This window comes from Telopea speciosissima, chromosome 2, assembly GCF_018873765.1.
Source record: "Telopea speciosissima isolate NSW1024214 ecotype Mountain lineage chromosome 2, Tspe_v1, whole genome shotgun sequence".
In the NCBI taxonomy this organism is placed as follows: Eukaryota; Viridiplantae; Streptophyta; class Magnoliopsida; order Proteales; family Proteaceae; genus Telopea; species Telopea speciosissima.
This window is the reverse complement of record NC_057917.1, coordinates 41,363,651-41,382,265: the sequence shown is the minus strand read 5'-3', so window position 1 is coordinate 41,382,265 and position 18,615 is coordinate 41,363,651. Positions and strand designations below refer to the sequence as shown.

General features: G+C 39.7%; 2 protein-coding genes across 2 annotated transcripts; both read left to right on the top strand.

Annotated features, from left to right (window-relative positions):
• Positions 1–1,128: 1,128 nt before the first annotated feature.
• LOC122650714 (pollen-specific leucine-rich repeat extensin-like protein 1) lies at positions 1,129–1,827 on the top strand. Its single transcript, XM_043844105.1, has one exon. It carries the CDS (start codon positions 1,129–1,131, stop codon positions 1,825–1,827), a length of 699 nt encoding a protein of 232 aa, XP_043700040.1.
• A 13,195-nt stretch (positions 1,828–15,022) lies between these two features.
• Positions 15,023–16,198, top strand: LOC122650713. Its single transcript, XM_043844104.1, has one exon. The coding sequence runs from the start codon at positions 15,023–15,025 to the stop codon at positions 16,196–16,198; it is 1,176 nt and encodes a 391-aa protein (XP_043700039.1).
• The last annotated feature ends 2,417 nt before the right edge of the window (positions 16,199–18,615 follow it).

Sequence of the window (18,615 nt, the reverse complement as noted above, 5' to 3'; positions counted from 1 at the left end):
GTTCATACGGTGAATACGGTACAAAAACTGATCTTGTAAAACCTTTTTTGAATTTTTTCTACTTTTAATTCTTTAATATTTTTTTTACTAATACTCAGCGATACAAAAACCGATCTTGTAAAACCTTTTTTATTATATTTGCTTGATCTTTATCGATTTTAGTGGAGCCAAATCGATATCAACCTTGACAGATGCCGGGATTATGAAACATGGTCAGGCCTCTCTCCAAGTGCAAGTACATGAAATCATCAGTTTTACTTAACTAGGTCTCCCTCCAAGTGCATGTACATGAAATCATCACTTTTACTTATCTAGGCCTCTCTCCAAGTGTAAGTAAATGAAATCATCCATTTAACTTAATTGAAATCATCAGTTTTACTTAGCTAGGCTTCCCTTTGTCAAAGTAATTGTGTTTCTTTCATTGAATATTCAATCTACATTAGGGGTATATATAGAGATTTACAATAAAGGAAAGGTGATCAATAGTGGGGGTGAGGTTGCCATGCAAGGCAGGATTCATATCAAAGATATAAGGAAGATTATAATCTATGGTTTGAGAGATATCACATTTGATATCACATGTTATAAATGAGCCATGCATGGGTAAGGAAAGTTGGTGCCAAGGCTGTCCTCGATTGGAGTTACCAAAACTGGGGGATCACAATCTTTGATTTATGACATGTGATCAATGTGTAGACTTGGAGAGAAAGATTCTACTGTCTAATACTCTCCAAGCGCAAGTAAATGAAACCATCCGTTTTACTTAACTAAAGTCATCAGTTTTACTTAGCTAGGCCTCTCTCAAAGTGCAAGTCAATGAAATCAACCGTTTTACTTAATTGAAGTCATCAGTTTAATTAGCAACATCCGTTTTACTTAATTGAAAGCATCAGTTTTACTTAGTTGGGCCTCTTTCCACATGAAATCAACAGTTTTACTTTGCTAAGCCTCTCTCTTAGTACAAGTACAAGTAATCATCAGTTTTACTTAGCTGAGTCTCTCTCCAAGTGCCAATACATGCAGTCATCAGTTTTATTTCCATGTTATCTTTATAAGCCCTAGTGGTCACTCTCTAATCACTTGTAGAGTAGTCCTGTCCTTTCAGAGTAGAGAGTTGAGAGACAGAGAATGAGGAGGCTTCATTTAGAGGTGCTACCTCTAGTGATTTTGCTACTATTGGTAGCAATCGCTAGTGCAACTACTTGTTCCTTCGTTGGAACTCCAAAAAATCTTGAAGTAGAAGAAGATAACCCACCACCCTCACAATCTCAGTGTCATGGAAAATGCAACACTCCACCTTCCCATGGGCATCCACCACCGCCATCTGAGCACCTCAACCCACCACCTCCTGTACTTTCACCACCGCAACAATATGAGCTAGATCATCAGCGTAGGCCTCCACCGCAATACGGGAATCCACGGCCAACTCAAAACAATGAGCCAGTTACTCCATCCATGATTCAAAACAGTGAGCAAGTTACTCCATCCATGACTCAAAACAGCGAACCAATTACTCCATTCATGACTCAAAACAGCGCGTTAGTTACTCCTTTCATGACTCAAAATAGCGAGCCAATTACTCCATTCATGACTCAAAACAGTGAGCCAGTTACTCCATCCATGACTCAAAACAGCGAGCCAGTTATTCCATCCATGACTCAAAACAGCGAGCCAATTACTCCAATCATGACTCAAAACAGTGAGCTAGTTACTCCTTCCATGACTCAAAACAGCGAGCCAGTTACTCCATTGATGAATCAAAACAACGAGCCAGTTACTCCATCCATGACTCAAAACAGCGAGCCAGTTACTCCATTCATGACTTAAAACAGTGAGCCAGTTACTCCATTGATGAATCAAAACAATGAGCCAGTTACTCCATCCATGACTCAAAACAACGAGCCAGTTACTCCATTCATGACTTAAAACAGTGAGCCAGTTACTCCATTGATGAATCAAAACAATGAGCCAGTTACTCCATCCATGACTCAAAACAGCGAGCCAGTTACTCCATTCATGACTTAAAACAGTGAGCCAGTTACTCCATTCATGACTCAAAACAGCGAGCCAGTTACTCTATCCATGACTCAAAACAGCGAGCCAGTTACTCCATTCATGACTCAAAACAGCGAGCCAGTTACTCCATCCATGGATTCCTGAATGGCATCTCGACCGGAGAATACCCTATCTTTTGGTAACTGGCTAAGTCTTTTAGATCTCTTTTGGTTCAGCACCAAAGTTCCAATGCTAAATTTGTGTTCTGCACTTCTAATGAAGTAGTAGGAATCTCTTAGTTTTCTTTTGACTCGTTGTTGGGGTAATTATGTAATGATTTTTTTCTAAAAAATAAATTTGAGAAAAATTACATGCACTCTCACATATTCTATCCTCCCTGGCATTCTCTACACTCCTTGATCATGTGGTCGCCCCTTTTAGGGAATCACAAGATGGCTGTCTGTTATCTATTGGGAGAGAGGAAGTGGGGGAAATAGTTGCCATTGAGATTAGGATCTAAGACCCATCCAAATAATTTAATGGGGTGCTGTTTTTGGGATGAGATGTAGGGCCATGCCGTGCATGCCAGCCAATGAGAGCGCACACGGTTGCACAAAAAGGGTGGAATTTCCCCCATACATGGGGGCACTGCAGTCATTCCAGCCCCTGTTGTGTGTGGGCGTGGCCGCTACGTCCCAACCAGAAAACATTTTACCTAATTTAATTTATGATTCCAATGAGAATTGATCAAAGAAAAAAATGGTTGCTCGCCAAAAATTAATTGTTCTAGGAAAGTGTTAAGTACCTTGGCCCACTCGGTTAAAGAACCATCTTTCTAGTATGATCGGTGCTTCAAATGTTGATAAATGCTATAGATGGTTTTATATAGTATATTGCAATAAACAGAAAAAGAGAAGTGATTAAAGAATGGAAATGAATGCCAAAGTACCGCGCTGCCCCATGAAAGTAAGAGAAATTCCGTCCAAGATGACCCTTGCGCGTGCATCCCCATTAGCCAGCGCATAGGCTGTAGAGGCCCAAGCAGCGTTCTCTTTCCCAGAAAAAAAAATTATCTATAACAAGGTTTTGGATAATTGGATCCTCTCACGCACAAGGGTGGTGAGGATCACCCAGTGAGGGCTCTCCAACTGAGACGTGTCCTGGAAAGATCCAATGGTTGCAGCAAAATAGAGGCAGGGAAGGAGAATAAATTCAGGTGTTATCCTATCCCCCCTCAATCGGTGTTCATCAGCTTCAAAGCTTCTTCCAAGTCGATTGCAATGCAGAAATGCACAGATTTTGTGATTTAGGCAAATTTAAGAAGCGCCATCGACTTGATGCAAAACTCTACAAAATCCCAGCCAGAGTCGAGCATCTACTATTCTATCTTGCACCTCAGTGCTCATCAAAATTCGCTACAAGACAATGAAAATTCACTAGTCATATCCTCCAATAGTGTCGATGTATATTGCATCTTGGGTTGTAATGATACGAATTCTTATTCAATTTCTTGGTTTTGAAGTGTGTTGGCACTCTGGGAATCCTATAATACTTTTGGGAATGCCCTTATTTCTTTTTAGATTAAATGTAAACAAATACAATGTGCTGATAAAAAAAATGATGAAATTCGGTGTACTGTATCATAAATTTAATATTAATGATTCCGAGTTTCCAATCTATTTCAAGTGGGTTGCTATTTATTGACCGAATATAGAGTTATCATATTTGGGAACACGCTGTTCGGCCTATCTTTAGAGCAATCTTTCCTTGTACTGTTGGAGTCTATGTTGGCAGCGTAACCTTTCCCTGTATAGATGGAGTTTATTTTTTAGTGTAAATCTCTTGATCCTTTCATATTAACTGACTAGGGCATTTTGTAATCTCTTGTATAAATCCTCGCTTTGAGGATCACTGTACACACATGAAATAATGTCAACTCGGACATGGTATCATAGCTGAACAAGGCTCACGTATAACGACCCAAATCCAGTTAAGGTATTAGGTCCCGCCCTCTCGACTGGCAACCACTTATGCTCACAATAATCCATATAAAATTTAAATGAAATAAAGTCTTGAATCACACCTATAAACACTACTGAAGCGATTAATTTTTTCTAATCATTCACAATCGCTTAAACACTTGTGGCTATATACATATTCACATTCATGTACATATAACAAAGAATATTTACAGTCCTTACATTTCAAAAGCTTAAATACATAATTATCTCGATTTTAAATGTATATACAGACTATTCCATCAAGTATCATATATCATACATCCCTAAAAGAACATTGTATACATCTCCATTATATCCATCGATCTCAAGACATTTTCCCAAAATACTTCTAAAGATTTCTTAACATACAAAGATACACATATAGTCCATGAATGCAATGCCCATGGATGCATGAATGAATAAATTTTAATTATCCACCTAAGCAACAAATTCTAAGTGTGGAGGTAAAGTACTACTACAACTCATTAGGTTGTATCCCTGGTCCTAGAATTGCCATCTATCACCCAGTGATATCAAACCCTAGTTGCGAATGGGAGCCTATCGGTCCCCGAGTGGATTATGGGTTTCCTAGCAAGCCCCTACAACCCTGCTGTGGCGTTCGGTCCTGGAATCATCCATCGATCACAAGAACTCGGTCCACCTCCAGCAATAATCACATCATACCGTAGAAAATCGTATCTCGAAAAATCTCATCAAGCCTACCATTATGGGTTGTCTAACTCTTGTCCCCCCGTTGGCAAGGGGTCGTTGTATTGGGTTGTTTCATCCTATCCAGCATACATCTATGACATGAGTCGCACACAAACATATATGTATAGGGATAGAGATCATGGTACCAGAATCATCAATCGGCCACACCATCCTCCCATCTCTCCTAACATAGACATACACATACTAAGAGTACGTCAAATACAATACCAAAATCTTCCATCAGCCACGCCGTATCCCGTTTCCAAGCCTAATGCAAGCAATCATGTCTAATGCAACAATTATTAATATATAAATAGTTCGTACGGTGAATACAGTACAAAAACTGATCTTGTAAACCTTTTTTGAATTTTTCCAATTTTTAATTCTTTAATATTTTTTTACTAATACTCACCGATACAAAAACTGATCTTGTAAAACCTTTTTTTTTTATATTTACCCGATCTTTATCCATTTTAGTGGAGCCAAATCGATATCAACCTTGACCGATGCCGAGATTATGAAACATGGTTAGGCCTCTCTCCAAGTGCAAGTACATGAAATCATCAGTTTTACTTAACTAGGTCTCCCTCCAAGTGCATGTACATGAAATCATCAGTTTTACTTAGCTAGGCCTCTCTCTAAGTGTAAGTAAATGAAATCATCCGTTTAACTTAATTGAAATCATCAGTTTTACTTAGCTAGGCTTCTCTCTATCAAAGTAATTGTGTTTCATTCATTGAATATTCAATCTACAGTAGGGGTATATATAGAGATTTACAATAATGCGAAGGTGATCAATAGTGGGGGTAAGGTTGCCGTGCAAGGCGAAGATATAAGGAAGATTATTATCTATGGTTTGAGAGATGTCACATGTGATATCACATGTTATAAACGAGCCATGCATGGGTAAGGAAAGTTGGTGCCAAGGCAGTCCAGGATTGAAGTTACCAAAACTGGGGGATCACAATCTTTGATTTATGACATGTGATCAATGTGTGGACTTGGAGAGAAAGATTCTACTGTCTAATACTCTCCCAGCGCAAGTAAATAGAATCATCCGCGTTACTTAACTGAAGTCATCAGTTTTACTTAGCTAGGTCTCTCTCAAAGTGCAAGTAAATGAAATCATCCGTTTTACTTTATTAAAGTCATCAGTTTTACTTAGCATCATCCGTTTTACTTAATTGAAAGCATCAGTTTTACTTAGATGGGCCTCTTTCCACATGAAATCAACAGTTTTACTTAGCTAAGCCTCTCTCTAACCATCAGTTTTACTTAGCTGAGTCTCTCTCCAAGTGCCAATACATGCAGTCATCAGTTTTATTTCCATGTTATCTTTATAAGCCCTAGTGGTCACTCTCTAATCACTTGTAGAGTAGTCCTGTCCTTTCAAAGTTGAGAGTTGACAGATATAGAATGAGTAGGTATCCTTTAGAGGTGCTACCTCTAGTGATTTTGCTACTATTGGTAGCAGTCGCTAGTGCAACTACTTGTTCCTTCGCTGGAACTCCAAAAAATCCTGAAGTAGAAGGAGACAACCCACCACCCTCACAATCTCAGTGTCATAGCAAGTGCAACACTCCACCTTCCCATGGGCATCCACCACTGCCATCTGAGCACCACAACCCACCACCTCCTCTACTTTCACCACCGCAATAGTATGAGCTAGATCATCAGGGTAGGCCTCCATCGCAATACGGGAATCCACAGCCAACTCAAAACAACAAGCCAGTTACTCCATCCATGATTCAAAACCACGAGCCAATTACTCCATCCATGACTCAAAACAGAAAACCAATTACTCCATTCATGACTCAAAATAGCGAGCCAATTACTCCATTCATGACTCAAAACAGTGAGCCAGTTACTCCATCCATGACTCAAAACAACGAGCCAGTTACTCCATTCAAGACTCAAAACAGCGAGCCAGTTACTCCTTCTATGACTCAAAACAGCGAGCTAGCTACTCCATTCATGACTCAAAATAGTGAGCCAGTTACTCAATCCATGACTCAAAATAGCGAGCCAGTTACTCCATGGATGACTCAAAATAGCGAGCCAGTTACTCCATTCATGACTCAAAAATAGTGAGCCAGTTACTCCATTCATGACTCAAAACAGCGAGCCAGTTACTCCATCCATGACTCAAAATAGCGAGCCAATTACTCCATTCATGACTCAAAACAGTTACTCCATCCATGACTCAAAATAGCGAGCCAGTTACTCCATTCATGACTCAAAACAGCGAGCCAGTTACTCCATCCATGGATTCCTGAATGGCATCTCCTCCAGAGAATACCCTATCTTTTGCTAACTGGCTAAGTCTTTTAGATCTCTTTTGGTTTAGCACCGAAGTTCCAATGCTAAATTTGTGTTCTGCACTTCTAATGAAGTAGTAGGAATCTCATAGTTTTCTTTTAACTCGTTGGTGGGGTAATTATGTAATGATTTTTTTCTATAAATAAATTTGAGAAAAATTACATGTACTCTCACGTATTCTCTCCTCCCTGGCATTCTCTACACTCCTTAATCATGTGGTGGCCCCATTTTGAGAATCACTAGATGGGTGTCCGATATCTATTGGGAGAGGGGAAGTGGGGGAAATAGTTGCCAAGGAGATTAGGATCTAAGACCCATCCAAATAGTTTAATTGGGTGCTATTTTCGAGATGGGATGCAGGGCCATGCCGTGCATGCCAGCCAATGAAAGCACATAAGGTGGCACAAAATGGGTGAAATTTTTGCCATACATGGGGGCATTGCAATCATTCCTATCGGGTAAACACTTCCCTCCCCAATCATTGGTTTTGATGATAACAGACAAACATGTTTGAAAATGGACATCAAGCCAAGAAGTCAAGAAGCCCAAAATCAAAGAATCAAAGAACTTGGTTGATCAAGGATGCTGAAAAGTCATGCGAAGCTTCTTCAACAGGAAGATCTGATCAAGATCTTTTGAAGGTTGAAGAACATCTTGGAAGATGTTAAGATGAAGCCCAAAGACCGAAGAATTAAACCTTTAGGCACACACCACTTACACACAATGTATTGCATGATAATTTTAATGAAATGTGCATTGCATACATCATGCATTTTAGAGACCTTAGGAGGCTAGATTATATACCATAATGGCTTTAGCATCAATAAGGTTTCATATGTGTAGGTACCCGCAAAGAAAAATTTCAAAAATATCCTGTCTGTGAATCGATTTCAGAAACGGTCGACCGATTGATCTTTACACAGATCGACCACTAGTCACAGAAGCTGAAGTGGGATGTACCAGTTGGGGAATTGGTTGCCCAACACTTACCGGTTCAACAACCGATCAACCGGTGATCGACCGGTTGGTGCAATTTGACTCCAACGGTATATTTTGCAATGGTTCTCTTAAAGAGGTCGACTAGCACACAAAGTGGTCGACCGATTTGACTAAAAACTAACCGTTTTTAATCCATTGTGACTGAAACTTACTCCAGATTTTTTGTATAAATAAAGCATCCTCTTAGTTCTATATACAACACTTGAAACCCCTCAAGTACTAACAATTGAAGACTTGTTTGTGTGAGTTTCAAATCAAGTGAGAGCTATATTCAAGCATCAATCTCAAGCTCTCTTTGTTGAAGTTAACCCATCTCTTACAAGTCCATTCAAAGAGAACTTCAACTCATCTAAGACCTTCTCAATAGTTATGTTTCAAGCATTATTATCTTGAAGACATTACATTGAGTATTATACACATCATTCTTCACTTGCAAGGAATACATGTCACATTCCTTACCTAAGTCATTCTTACCTTTTATCTTTCAATTGTTTATGCTTTTTAGTTAAGAAAGCATTTTTGCATTAATCTAGACTGTACTTAGATTAGTGTGTAGGATCCTCTTATCCTGTGAAAAAGAGTTAGGATCCTCTTATCCTGTAAAAAAGAGTTAGGATTCTCTTATCCTGTGAAAAAGATTGTAAATGTGTTCTTCCCATCTACTGTACTGAAAGGAAGCTACTAGTGGAATTCTCTCAAAGTTGAGAGGAATGGATGTAGGCTTGGTTTAGCCAAACCACTATAAATCTTGTGTCTTCCTATTTTCACATTATTTTTATTTACTATTTTGCTTTAAACACTTAATTGGAAGACAAATCGAAAAGGAGTACAAAATTCTCTAGTGATAACCTATTCACCTCCTCTAGGTTATCTCACAATTGATATCAGAGAGGGAGCTCAATACACAGAGACTAAAGATCCCTGACAGCACACCACAATGCACTCAAGGGACTAAATGTCTCGAGACCTCCACTATTTAATGGTGATAATTTTGCATATCGGAGAATTAGATTGAAGAAATTTACATGTGCACACAACTTAGATATTTGGCATGTTATTGAAAATGGACCATATACTTTCACCAAGAAGGTTGGGGATGAAAATGTGCCCAAAACCACTGACGAATTATCTCCAGTTGAAAAAGAAAAAATTCAACATAACTTTAAAGCTATTACCTTTTTACAATACACATTAAGCGAATCTAAATTTGATAAAATAGCCATGTGTGAATCTGCCAAAGAGATTTGGGATACTCTTGTCATTTTCTATGAAGGAACAACACAAGTAAAAGAATAAAAAATTGATAAGCTTGTAACTGAATATGAATTATTTAAAATGTTAGAAAATGAAACTATTGCTGATATACTTTTAAGATTTACTAATATCATAAATAAGCTGACGGGCTTAGGGAAGACTTACACCAAGTCAGAAAATGTGCGAAAGATTCTCAGGTCACTTCCTCCCAAAATGGAGACCAAAGGTTACGGCCATAAAAGAATCAAAGAATCTCAACATGGTCAGCATGGATGAGCTTATGGGACCTCTCCTAACCCATGACGTTGAGTTAAATGAAGATGACAAATGGGGCAGAACCGAAAGAGTCAAGGAGAAAGACCATTGCACTTAAAGCTACAAACTCTTTTGATGATGAAAGTGATGAAGATAAAAATCTAAGTATACTAGAAAAAGATATGTCACTAATCACCAAGAACTTCCAAAAATTTCTCAAAAGAAAAGGAAGAAAGTTCTTCAACAAGGGACAGACATCGAGAGAAAACAAAGGTAAATACATCTCTAAGGAAAAACCCTCCTTTTCTAATAGAAAAGAAATAGTTTGTTATAAATGCAGAAAGCCTGGTCACTTCAAAACTGAGTGTCCAAAGGGTCAAGATAAGAAGAAAGTGTTACACCCGCACCCCAAATATCCCTTGTACCCTGGTGATTGGGCTATAATCTTAGATAAAAATCACTACTTATTTACGGTTTGTATTTGAATATTTATTAAGGATTTGATACTATTATGTGATTTCTATGATTGTAGGCCTGGAAGGAGAAAACCATGAATCAGTGATAGAATCAGTCCCTGTAGCCGATTTTGGATGTTTACCAGCTGGGTCAAGGGTTCGCATGTGTGCAAATAGTCATCTCAGGGCATTATCGTAATTTGACAGAGAAAATTTCTCAAGAAAAATCGATATTGGACTCATTGCATCAGAAAAATTAAATGGTTAACATTTGATTCTTGAGTCGAGTCAATTCGATTCAAGGAAGGAGGGATTATGGCCAAAGATGGATTATGGCAAAGTTGGAGAGTGTGAAGAAAAACAAAATAAAAGAAAGAAAGAGAGAAATATTCTCTCACTCTCACGTAAACGTCTCTCTCTCTCTCTTTCTAGTTTGTTAATTCAAAAACAAACTATTAAATATCTTTTTACCTCTCTCTCTCTTTCTATCTTTTTACCCTTTTTTCTAAGTCATCCCATCTCACATGCCTCTCTCTCCCATCCCCATCTCACACGTTGTCTTTCCCTCTCTCTAACTCTCCTAGTGGAACGCAACTCCCTTGGATTATTTTTGGCTTTTTTATTTTTCAAAACCGATATCTCCTCTCCCCAAGAAGAAGAATACAGATGGATTTCAAAAGGAGGGGAGGAGAATTGAATGGGGAGATTGAACGACCGAGATCAAAAGGGGGTTGACGGTTTTGGGAGGAAGAAGACTTGAAGAGGAAGAAGAAGAGGAGAGGAAGAGCATCTACCATCGCCATTGCTGTCTTTGCTTCTACTCTCTTGTTCCCTCTAATTCTTTGTCTTGTATCCCTAACTTCTCATTATTTCATTTATGTTAAATGAGTAACTAAACTTGCTGCTGTTTTTGGGAAGATGATACTTTAAGGATGATTTAATTAGTCATTCTCTTTTCTTATTGATTGCTTGAAAAAGACTTAGGCATCTCATTGTGATTTTTGTGTAATCATGTTCACATCTAGTTAGGGTAATTTGTTTCTGTGATTCAATTTAACCTATCAAGCAACAGTATTGAATTGATTCATGTGGTCGTATCGATGATACGGTATACCTGAGTGGATTGTGCGTACCCGAGTTCTTTGAACTTTCGATTCATTGTAGCGATCGGATGACAATTTCGCCAAGATATTTTATACCTAGAAGGGACCCTATTTTCTGTGGTTGTCATGGGGCTTGTAGTCGCCATGAGCCGAATATGAGAGAGATTGAATGATGAATCTAAATTAAAGTTGATTCAACCTAAAAGCAGTATTTTCTCACCATCTTCTATTCGCTTTAATCAGTTGCTAGTGTTAGCTTTAAAATTAATTAATTTACGTTTTCAGTTTCATCTTAGACTTGATTTAATTTCATGCAACTTAGCCTCTGTTCCCCGTAGATTCAATACCCATACTTTCCACTGTATTAGTGTTTAGTTAGGTTTATTTTTTATTGGTTCAACGACTCGATCAAATTTTAGCGCCATTGCCGGGGAACTAGAGCACGATTGCTAGAGTTTTATCGAGTCTTTTAACGTTCTTTCAATAGCTTGCTTTAATCTTTATTTCTGATTTTCGTTTTAGGTATTTTAGATTTTTGCATCTCTTAGTTTAACAGCCTACAGTAGCATTAATTTTGATTTATTTTTTTGTGTTAACATAGCTTAATTTACTATTCGTTCTAAATTTGTCTTTAGTATTAGTGATAGACTCACGTTTTATTTTTTGCTGTAGGTATTGAATCGTTGGAGGTTGTTTAAGAGGGGATGCGGTTCAGTTGGATTCGGTTCTTTCAAAAAAGACACCGATGCAGTCCGGATAGCCTCTGTGATATTCTCTAACTTTTCTCTTTATTTTTATTTTAGCAGCTAATTTCAGCTTGTATGATTCCGTCCCACGCTGGCCTAGTTACTTGTATGCTTCGGTCCCATACCACTTTAGGATTGACCTTGGTACGCTTGGATCTGCGTTAGTTTAGGATTTCATTTTATTTAGGGCAGTTTAAACTTTTATTCTTTTATTCTTTTATTTTATTTTTTTTTAGGATAGTTTTAATTTACATGTGTAATTTTCATTTTAATTTAATTCTATAATTTTTCTTCACCACTTTTGTAATTTTCTTTTTCTTTTAGTATAGGTTACCCTTGTATGTGCGGTCCTGCGAGCTTAGTTGTCCTATTTTGATTGGTCCCACATTAGGACATTCAACCCTACACTTACTATGTTTGGACTCCGATAGCTAGGTTGATACACTTGCATGCTCGGTCCCAGCCTAGTTTAGTTTGGTTGTTGTATGCTTGGTACGCACTCAGCCCGACCTGACCTATTAGATTTTGACCCCAAAATTGAACATACTTGTAGGAGGATTAGACACCATATCAGGATGGGTGACGAGGCAAACCCGTAGGCCAGGCCACTGAGTGATCATTTCACTCCAACTACATACTCATTGGGCTGTAATCTTAGATAGAAATCACTATTTATTTACGGTTTGTATTTGAATATTTATGAAGGATTTGATACTATTATGTGATTTTTATGATTGCAGGTCTGGAAGGAGAAAATCATAAATCAGTGATAGAATCAGTCCCTTTAGCCGATTTTGGATGTTTACCAGCTGGGTCAAGGGTTCGGATGTGTGCAAATATTCATCTCAAGGGCATTATCATAATTTGATAAAGTGGAAATTTCTCAAGAAAAATCGATATTGGACTCATTGCATTAGAAAAATTAAATGGTTAACATTTAATTCTTGGGTCGAGTCAATTCAATTCAAGGAAAGAGGGATTATGACCAAAGATGGATTATGGCAAAGTTGGAGAGTGAAGAAAAACAAAATAAAAGAAAGAAAGAGAGAAATATTCTCAAACGTAAACCCCTCTCTCTCTTTCTAGTTTGTTAATTCAAAAACAAAGTATTAAATATCTTTTTACCTATCTCTCTCTTTCTATCTTTTTATCCCTTTTTCTAAGTCATCCCATCTCACACGTTGTCTTTCCCTCTCTCTAACTCTCCTAGTGGAACGCAACTCCCTTGGATTATTTTTGGCTTTTTTATTTTTCAAAACCGATATCTCCTCCCCCCAAAAAGAAGAATACGGATGGATTTCAAAAGGAGGGGAGGAGAATTGAATGGGGAGATTGAACGACCGGGGGTTGACGGTTTTGGGAGGAAGAAGACTTGAAGAGGAAGAGCATCTACCATCGCCATTGCTGCCTTTGCTTCTACTCTCTTGTTCCCTCTAAGTCTTTGTCTTGTATCCCTAACTTCTCTTTATTTCATTTATGTTAAATGAGTAACTAAACTTGTTGCTGTTTTTGGGAAGATGATACTTTAAGGATGATTTAATTAGTCATTCTCTTTTCTTATTGATTGCTTGGAAAAGACTTAGGCATCTCATTATGATTTTTGTGTAATCATGTTCACATCTAGTTAGGGTAATTTGTTTCTGTGATTCAATTTAACCTACCAAGCAATAGTATTGAATTGATTCATGTGGTCGTATCGATGATACGGTATACCTGAGTGGATTGTGCGTACCCGAGTTCTTTGAACTTTCGATTCATTGTAGTGATTGGACGATAATTTCGCCAAGATACTTTATACCTAGAAGGGATCTTATTTTCTGTGGTTGTCATGGGGCTTGTAGTCACCATGAGCCGAATATGAGAGAGATTGAATGATGAATCTGAATTAAGTTGATTCAACATAAAAGTAGTAGTTTGTCACCATCTTCTATTCGCTTTAATCAGTTCTAGTGTTAGCTTTAAATTAATTAATTTACGTTTTTAGTGTCATCTTAGAGTTGATTTAATTTCATGCAACTTAGCCTCTGTTCCCCGTAGATTTGATACCGTACTTTCCACTGTATTAGTGTTTAGTTAGGTTTATTTTTTATTCGATCAACGACTCGATCACATACCAACCCCAAACCGGCATTAGGCTACCTGCAATTGCGGTTGCTCATTATGAAATCAAATCAAGCATTTTCCAGATGCTGCCATCGTTTTATGGACATCAGAATGAAGAGCCCTATAAGCACCTTGATGAGTTTTTGGAAATTTGCTCTACAGTAAAAATCCAAAACCTCTCAGAGGATGCCCTAAAATTGTTGCTATTTCCATTTTCCCTCAAGGATAAAGTCAAGCATTGACTGCATTCCTTGGATTCTTCACAAGTAACCACATGGGCGAAAATGCAATAGCAGTTTCTGAAGAAGTTTTTTCCAATAGGCCGAACCAATACCATTAGAAGGGCCATCACCACCTTCTCCCAGAATAATGGTGAAGAATTTCATGAGTATTGGGAAAGACTGAAGGAACTACTTCGGAAATGCCCCCACCATGCTGTACCAAAATGGCAATTGGTATAGTGCTTCTATGATGGTCTTAGTGACCAATATTGTCAGATGGTGGATGCCTCTTGTGGAGGAACGTTTATGTATAAGAGCGAGAATGAAGCATGGGATCTTTTTGAGACCCTGAGTGAAAACTCCCAACACAGAGCTTCAGCCTCAAGGACTGACGTCCCCAGGCTTGGGCAACCGAAAAAGGGTGGACTCTATGAGATCAACCAGAGTGCTGGCATAAAGGCACAGGTTGACTTACTGTAAAAAAAAATGGACTACCTAATATCTGGAGGACTTGCCCAACCCCCATCAATCTCAAGGGGATTTTCTCCACCTGAGCAAGCTGAAGCTTGTGCCCTCTGTGCTGACCTGAATCACCATGTGACCGATTGTTATTAAGCAGTACAATATCCTGAATTTATCCAAGAAAAGGTACAAGCTACTCAGGGTTTTACCAACCTGGGTAACGACCCATTTTCCAACACCTATAACCTGGGATGGCAAATTCAGCCCAATTTTTTTTGGAAAACCCCTCCTAATCCACCCTTTAGGCCACCATTCAATGCCCAACCTAATGCCTATAGGGGTGGACAACAGCAACCTTACTCTCCACCTCAACATACCCCATCCTTTGAGAGTGAGGTAATGAAGGTGCTGAAAGGTATTAAGCAGAAAGTGGGGATCAATGACCAATTATTGCACTCCCACACTCACTCTATTAGCAAGCAGGAGACCCAGATTGGTCAACTTGCCAAAGCCTTCAATAAGAAAGAGACTAGCCAACTACAAAGCCAACCTATTGGAAACCCCAATAGTGCTCAAATAGGGAGGGGTAAGGAACAAGTCCAGTCGGTTAGAGTGCTGAGGAATGGTAAGAGGGTGGAAATACATGACACACCACCTACCTATGAGGACTTCCCCTCTAATGCCCCTCAACAGACCACACCCGCAGAGTCAACCCCAACCCAGGCAGAAGTTGAATCAAAGGCATTGAGGCCTCTCATTGATGGGAATAGAACCATTACACCTTCTTTGGTCCATTCCCAAGAAAATACTGAGAAGGAGAATGAGCGACCGGTTGGGAAGGGACCTCAATCGGATAAGTATACACCTCGAGTCCCTTTCCCTGATGCTCTCAAAACTCCATCCTCTCCCCCATTTGGGAAGCAAGGAGAGAAGATGAAGGAGATGTTGGATTTGTTTCAACAAGTCCACATCAACCTTCCATTATTGGATCCAATCAAGAAGGTTCCAGCTTACGCTAAGTTTCTGAAAGACCTATGCACTCAAAAGCGTAAGCTGAGGAATCAAACTCCCAAAACCATACACCTCACAGAACAGGTAAGTACAATTATCACTAACCTACCCCCCAAGCTGAAGGATCCTAGTGCACCACTCATCTCTTGTGTCATTGGAGACCTCTCCATTGACAAAGCATTGTTGGATCTGGGGGCTAGTGTGAATATCTTACCTGGTTCGGTTTTTGATAAGTTTCGATTAGGAGAGTTGAAGTCCACTGAAGTCATACTTCAGTTAGCTGATCGTTCTGTGAAAAGACCTCGTGGACTTCTTGCGGATGTTCTTTTGAAAGTAGATGATTTATACTTTCCAGTGGACTTCCTAGTCCTTGACATGGAATCTACCTCAGCCAAGCTTCCCCCTATCATACTAGGGAGTCCATTCTTGGCGATTGCCAATGCTTGCATTAACTGTCGATCAGGCGCCATGGACATATCATTTGGGAACAAGAAGCTTTGGCTAAACATCTTCAATGCATCCTTAGGACCTACAGAGAAGACGAGTGCTTTGCTCTGGATATGATTGATGAAGCTGTATCTCAGTACACTTCCCAGATCCTTACTAATGATCCTCTGTAGCTTGTGATGTCCTATGGAGCAGAAGGCTTTGATGAAGAGGCCTCTACTGAAGAGGTGAATGCCATGTTAGATCTTAAACCCTCTTCCGGGTAGCCTCCCTGGACCTATAGATATGAGCCTCTGCCACCCTTGGCTACATCCCCTAAGCCCTCTTCTCTGGAGTCCCCTCCACAACTGGAACTCAAGCCTCTACCCCATACCTTAAAATATGCATTCTTGGCCAAGGAAGAGACTCTGCCGGTTATCATATCCTCTGATCTTACTGAAAGGCAAGAGTCCCTCCTGTTGGAGGTTTTATCAGCTCAAAAAGCCGCAATTGGCTGGTCTTTAGCTGATCTGAAGGGTATTAACCCTTTTGTTTGTATGCACCGTATCTATTGTGAAGACGGACCCAAATCCGTGCGAGATCCACAAGGCGCCTTAACCCTAATATGAGGGAAGTGGTGAAAAATGAAGTAGTAAAGTGGCTTGACGTTGGTATTATATACCCTATTTCGGATAGTCAGTGGGTCAGTCCAACTCAAGTTGTCCCCAAGAAATCCAGAATCACGATAGTCCCTAACGACCAAGGTGACCTTGTCCTAACTCGTACCACTATGGGTTGGCGTGTTTGTATCGACTACAGAAAATTGAATAAGGTCACGTGTAAAGACCACTTCCCACTGCCCTTTATTGATCAGATTCTATAAAAATTGGCTGGGCAGAGCTACTACTATTTTCTTGACTGTTATTCGGGATACAACCAAGTCCCCATCTTTCCCGGTAACCAAGAGAAAACCACCTGCCCATTTGGTACATTTGCCTTTAGGAGGATGCCGTTTGGGTTGTGTAATGCTCCGGCCACCTTTCAAAGGTTCATGATGGCCATATTTTCTGACATGGTCGGCCATTCGCTTGAGGTTTTCATGGATGACTTCTCCATCTTTGGGTCATCTTTTGATGAATGTCTCCACCGTCTATCTTTTGTTCTTCAGCGATGTGTGGAGCATAACCTTGTTCTGAGTTGGAAGAAGAGCCACTTTATGGTTCGTAAGGGTAATGTACTTGGTCACGTAGTGTCTTCTTAGGGCATTGAGGTAGATAAGGTCAAAGTGGATCTGATTGCCAAACTACCCCCTCCCACGACTGTTAAGCAGGTTCGTTCCTTTTTGGGTCATGCCAGGTTTTACAGGCGTTTCATCAAGGACTTTAGTCTCATCTCCAAGCCCTTATGCAATCTCCTCGCCAAGGATGCCCCATTTATCTTTGATGAAAAGTGCCTGACTACTTTTCACACCCTTCAAACTGCATTGTCTAAAGCACCTATTATCTGGTCACCAGATTGGTTTCTACCATTTGAGATCATGTGTGATGCCTCTGACTATGCCATGGGTGCTATACTTGGTCAAAGGGTGGATGGGAAGCCATCTGTTATTTACTACGCTAGTAGATCCTTTTCTGATGCTCAGTTAAACTACACCACTACTGAGAAGGAGCTCCTAGCGGTGGTCTTTGCCCTGGATAAATTTTGCTCCTATCTTTTGGGCTCGAAGGTGATAGTCTTCTCGGATCATGCAGCCCTTAGGCACTTTCTTTCAAAGCATGACATCAAGCCAAGGTTGATCCAGTGGATTCTTCTCCTTCAGGAGTTCGACTTGGAGATCAGGGATAAGAAGGGGTCAGAAAATGTTGTAGCAAACCATTTATCCCAGATTCTTCTGGATTCTTCTCCCACATCGGAGTTGGTTCGGGAAACTTTCCCTGATGAGCAGTTGTTTTCCATTTCATCGAAACTGACTCCATGGTACGCAACTATAGTGAACTATCTCGCTGTTGGCCAATTACCTCCCGATTGGGATAAAGCAGCTCGAGATAAGTTTCTCTCTAATGTGTGATACTACTACTGGGAGGATCCAGAGCTGTTTCGATACTGTTCGGACCAGGTCGTTCATCGTTATGTCTCTGAGAGTGAGTTTCAGAGTATATTATCGTTTCGCCATACCCTTGCCTGTGGGGGACACTATAGTGGCAAGGAAACTGTAGCTAAGGTATTGCAGTCTGGTTTCTACTGGCCCAGATTATTTCGGGATGCACACTCCTTCTGCAAGGCATGTGTGAGATGCCAACAAGTTAGCAATCTGTCCCGACGTGATGAGATGCCCCTAAGTCCTATCATAGTGGTTCAGATTTTTGACGTTTGGGGTATCAATTTTATGGGCCCTTTTCCTGCCTCATTCGGTAATGAGTATATTCTCCTGGCAGTTGACTATATTTCAAAATGGGTAGAAGCCAAGGCTATGAAGACTAATGACCACAAGGTGGTTATCTCTTTCATTCAGGAGTACATTTTTAGCCGCTTTGGATTTCCCAAGGTCATCATTA

Bases quoted from the DNA above. Each gene is read 5' to 3' on its own strand.
- LOC122650713 (XM_043844104.1), top strand. From the start codon at position 15,023: ATGAAGGTGCTGAAAGGTATTAAGCAGAAAGTGGGGATCAATGACCAA.
- LOC122650714 (XM_043844105.1), top strand. From the start codon at position 1,129: ATGAGGAGGCTTCATTTAGAGGTGCTACCTCTAGTGATTTTGCTACTA.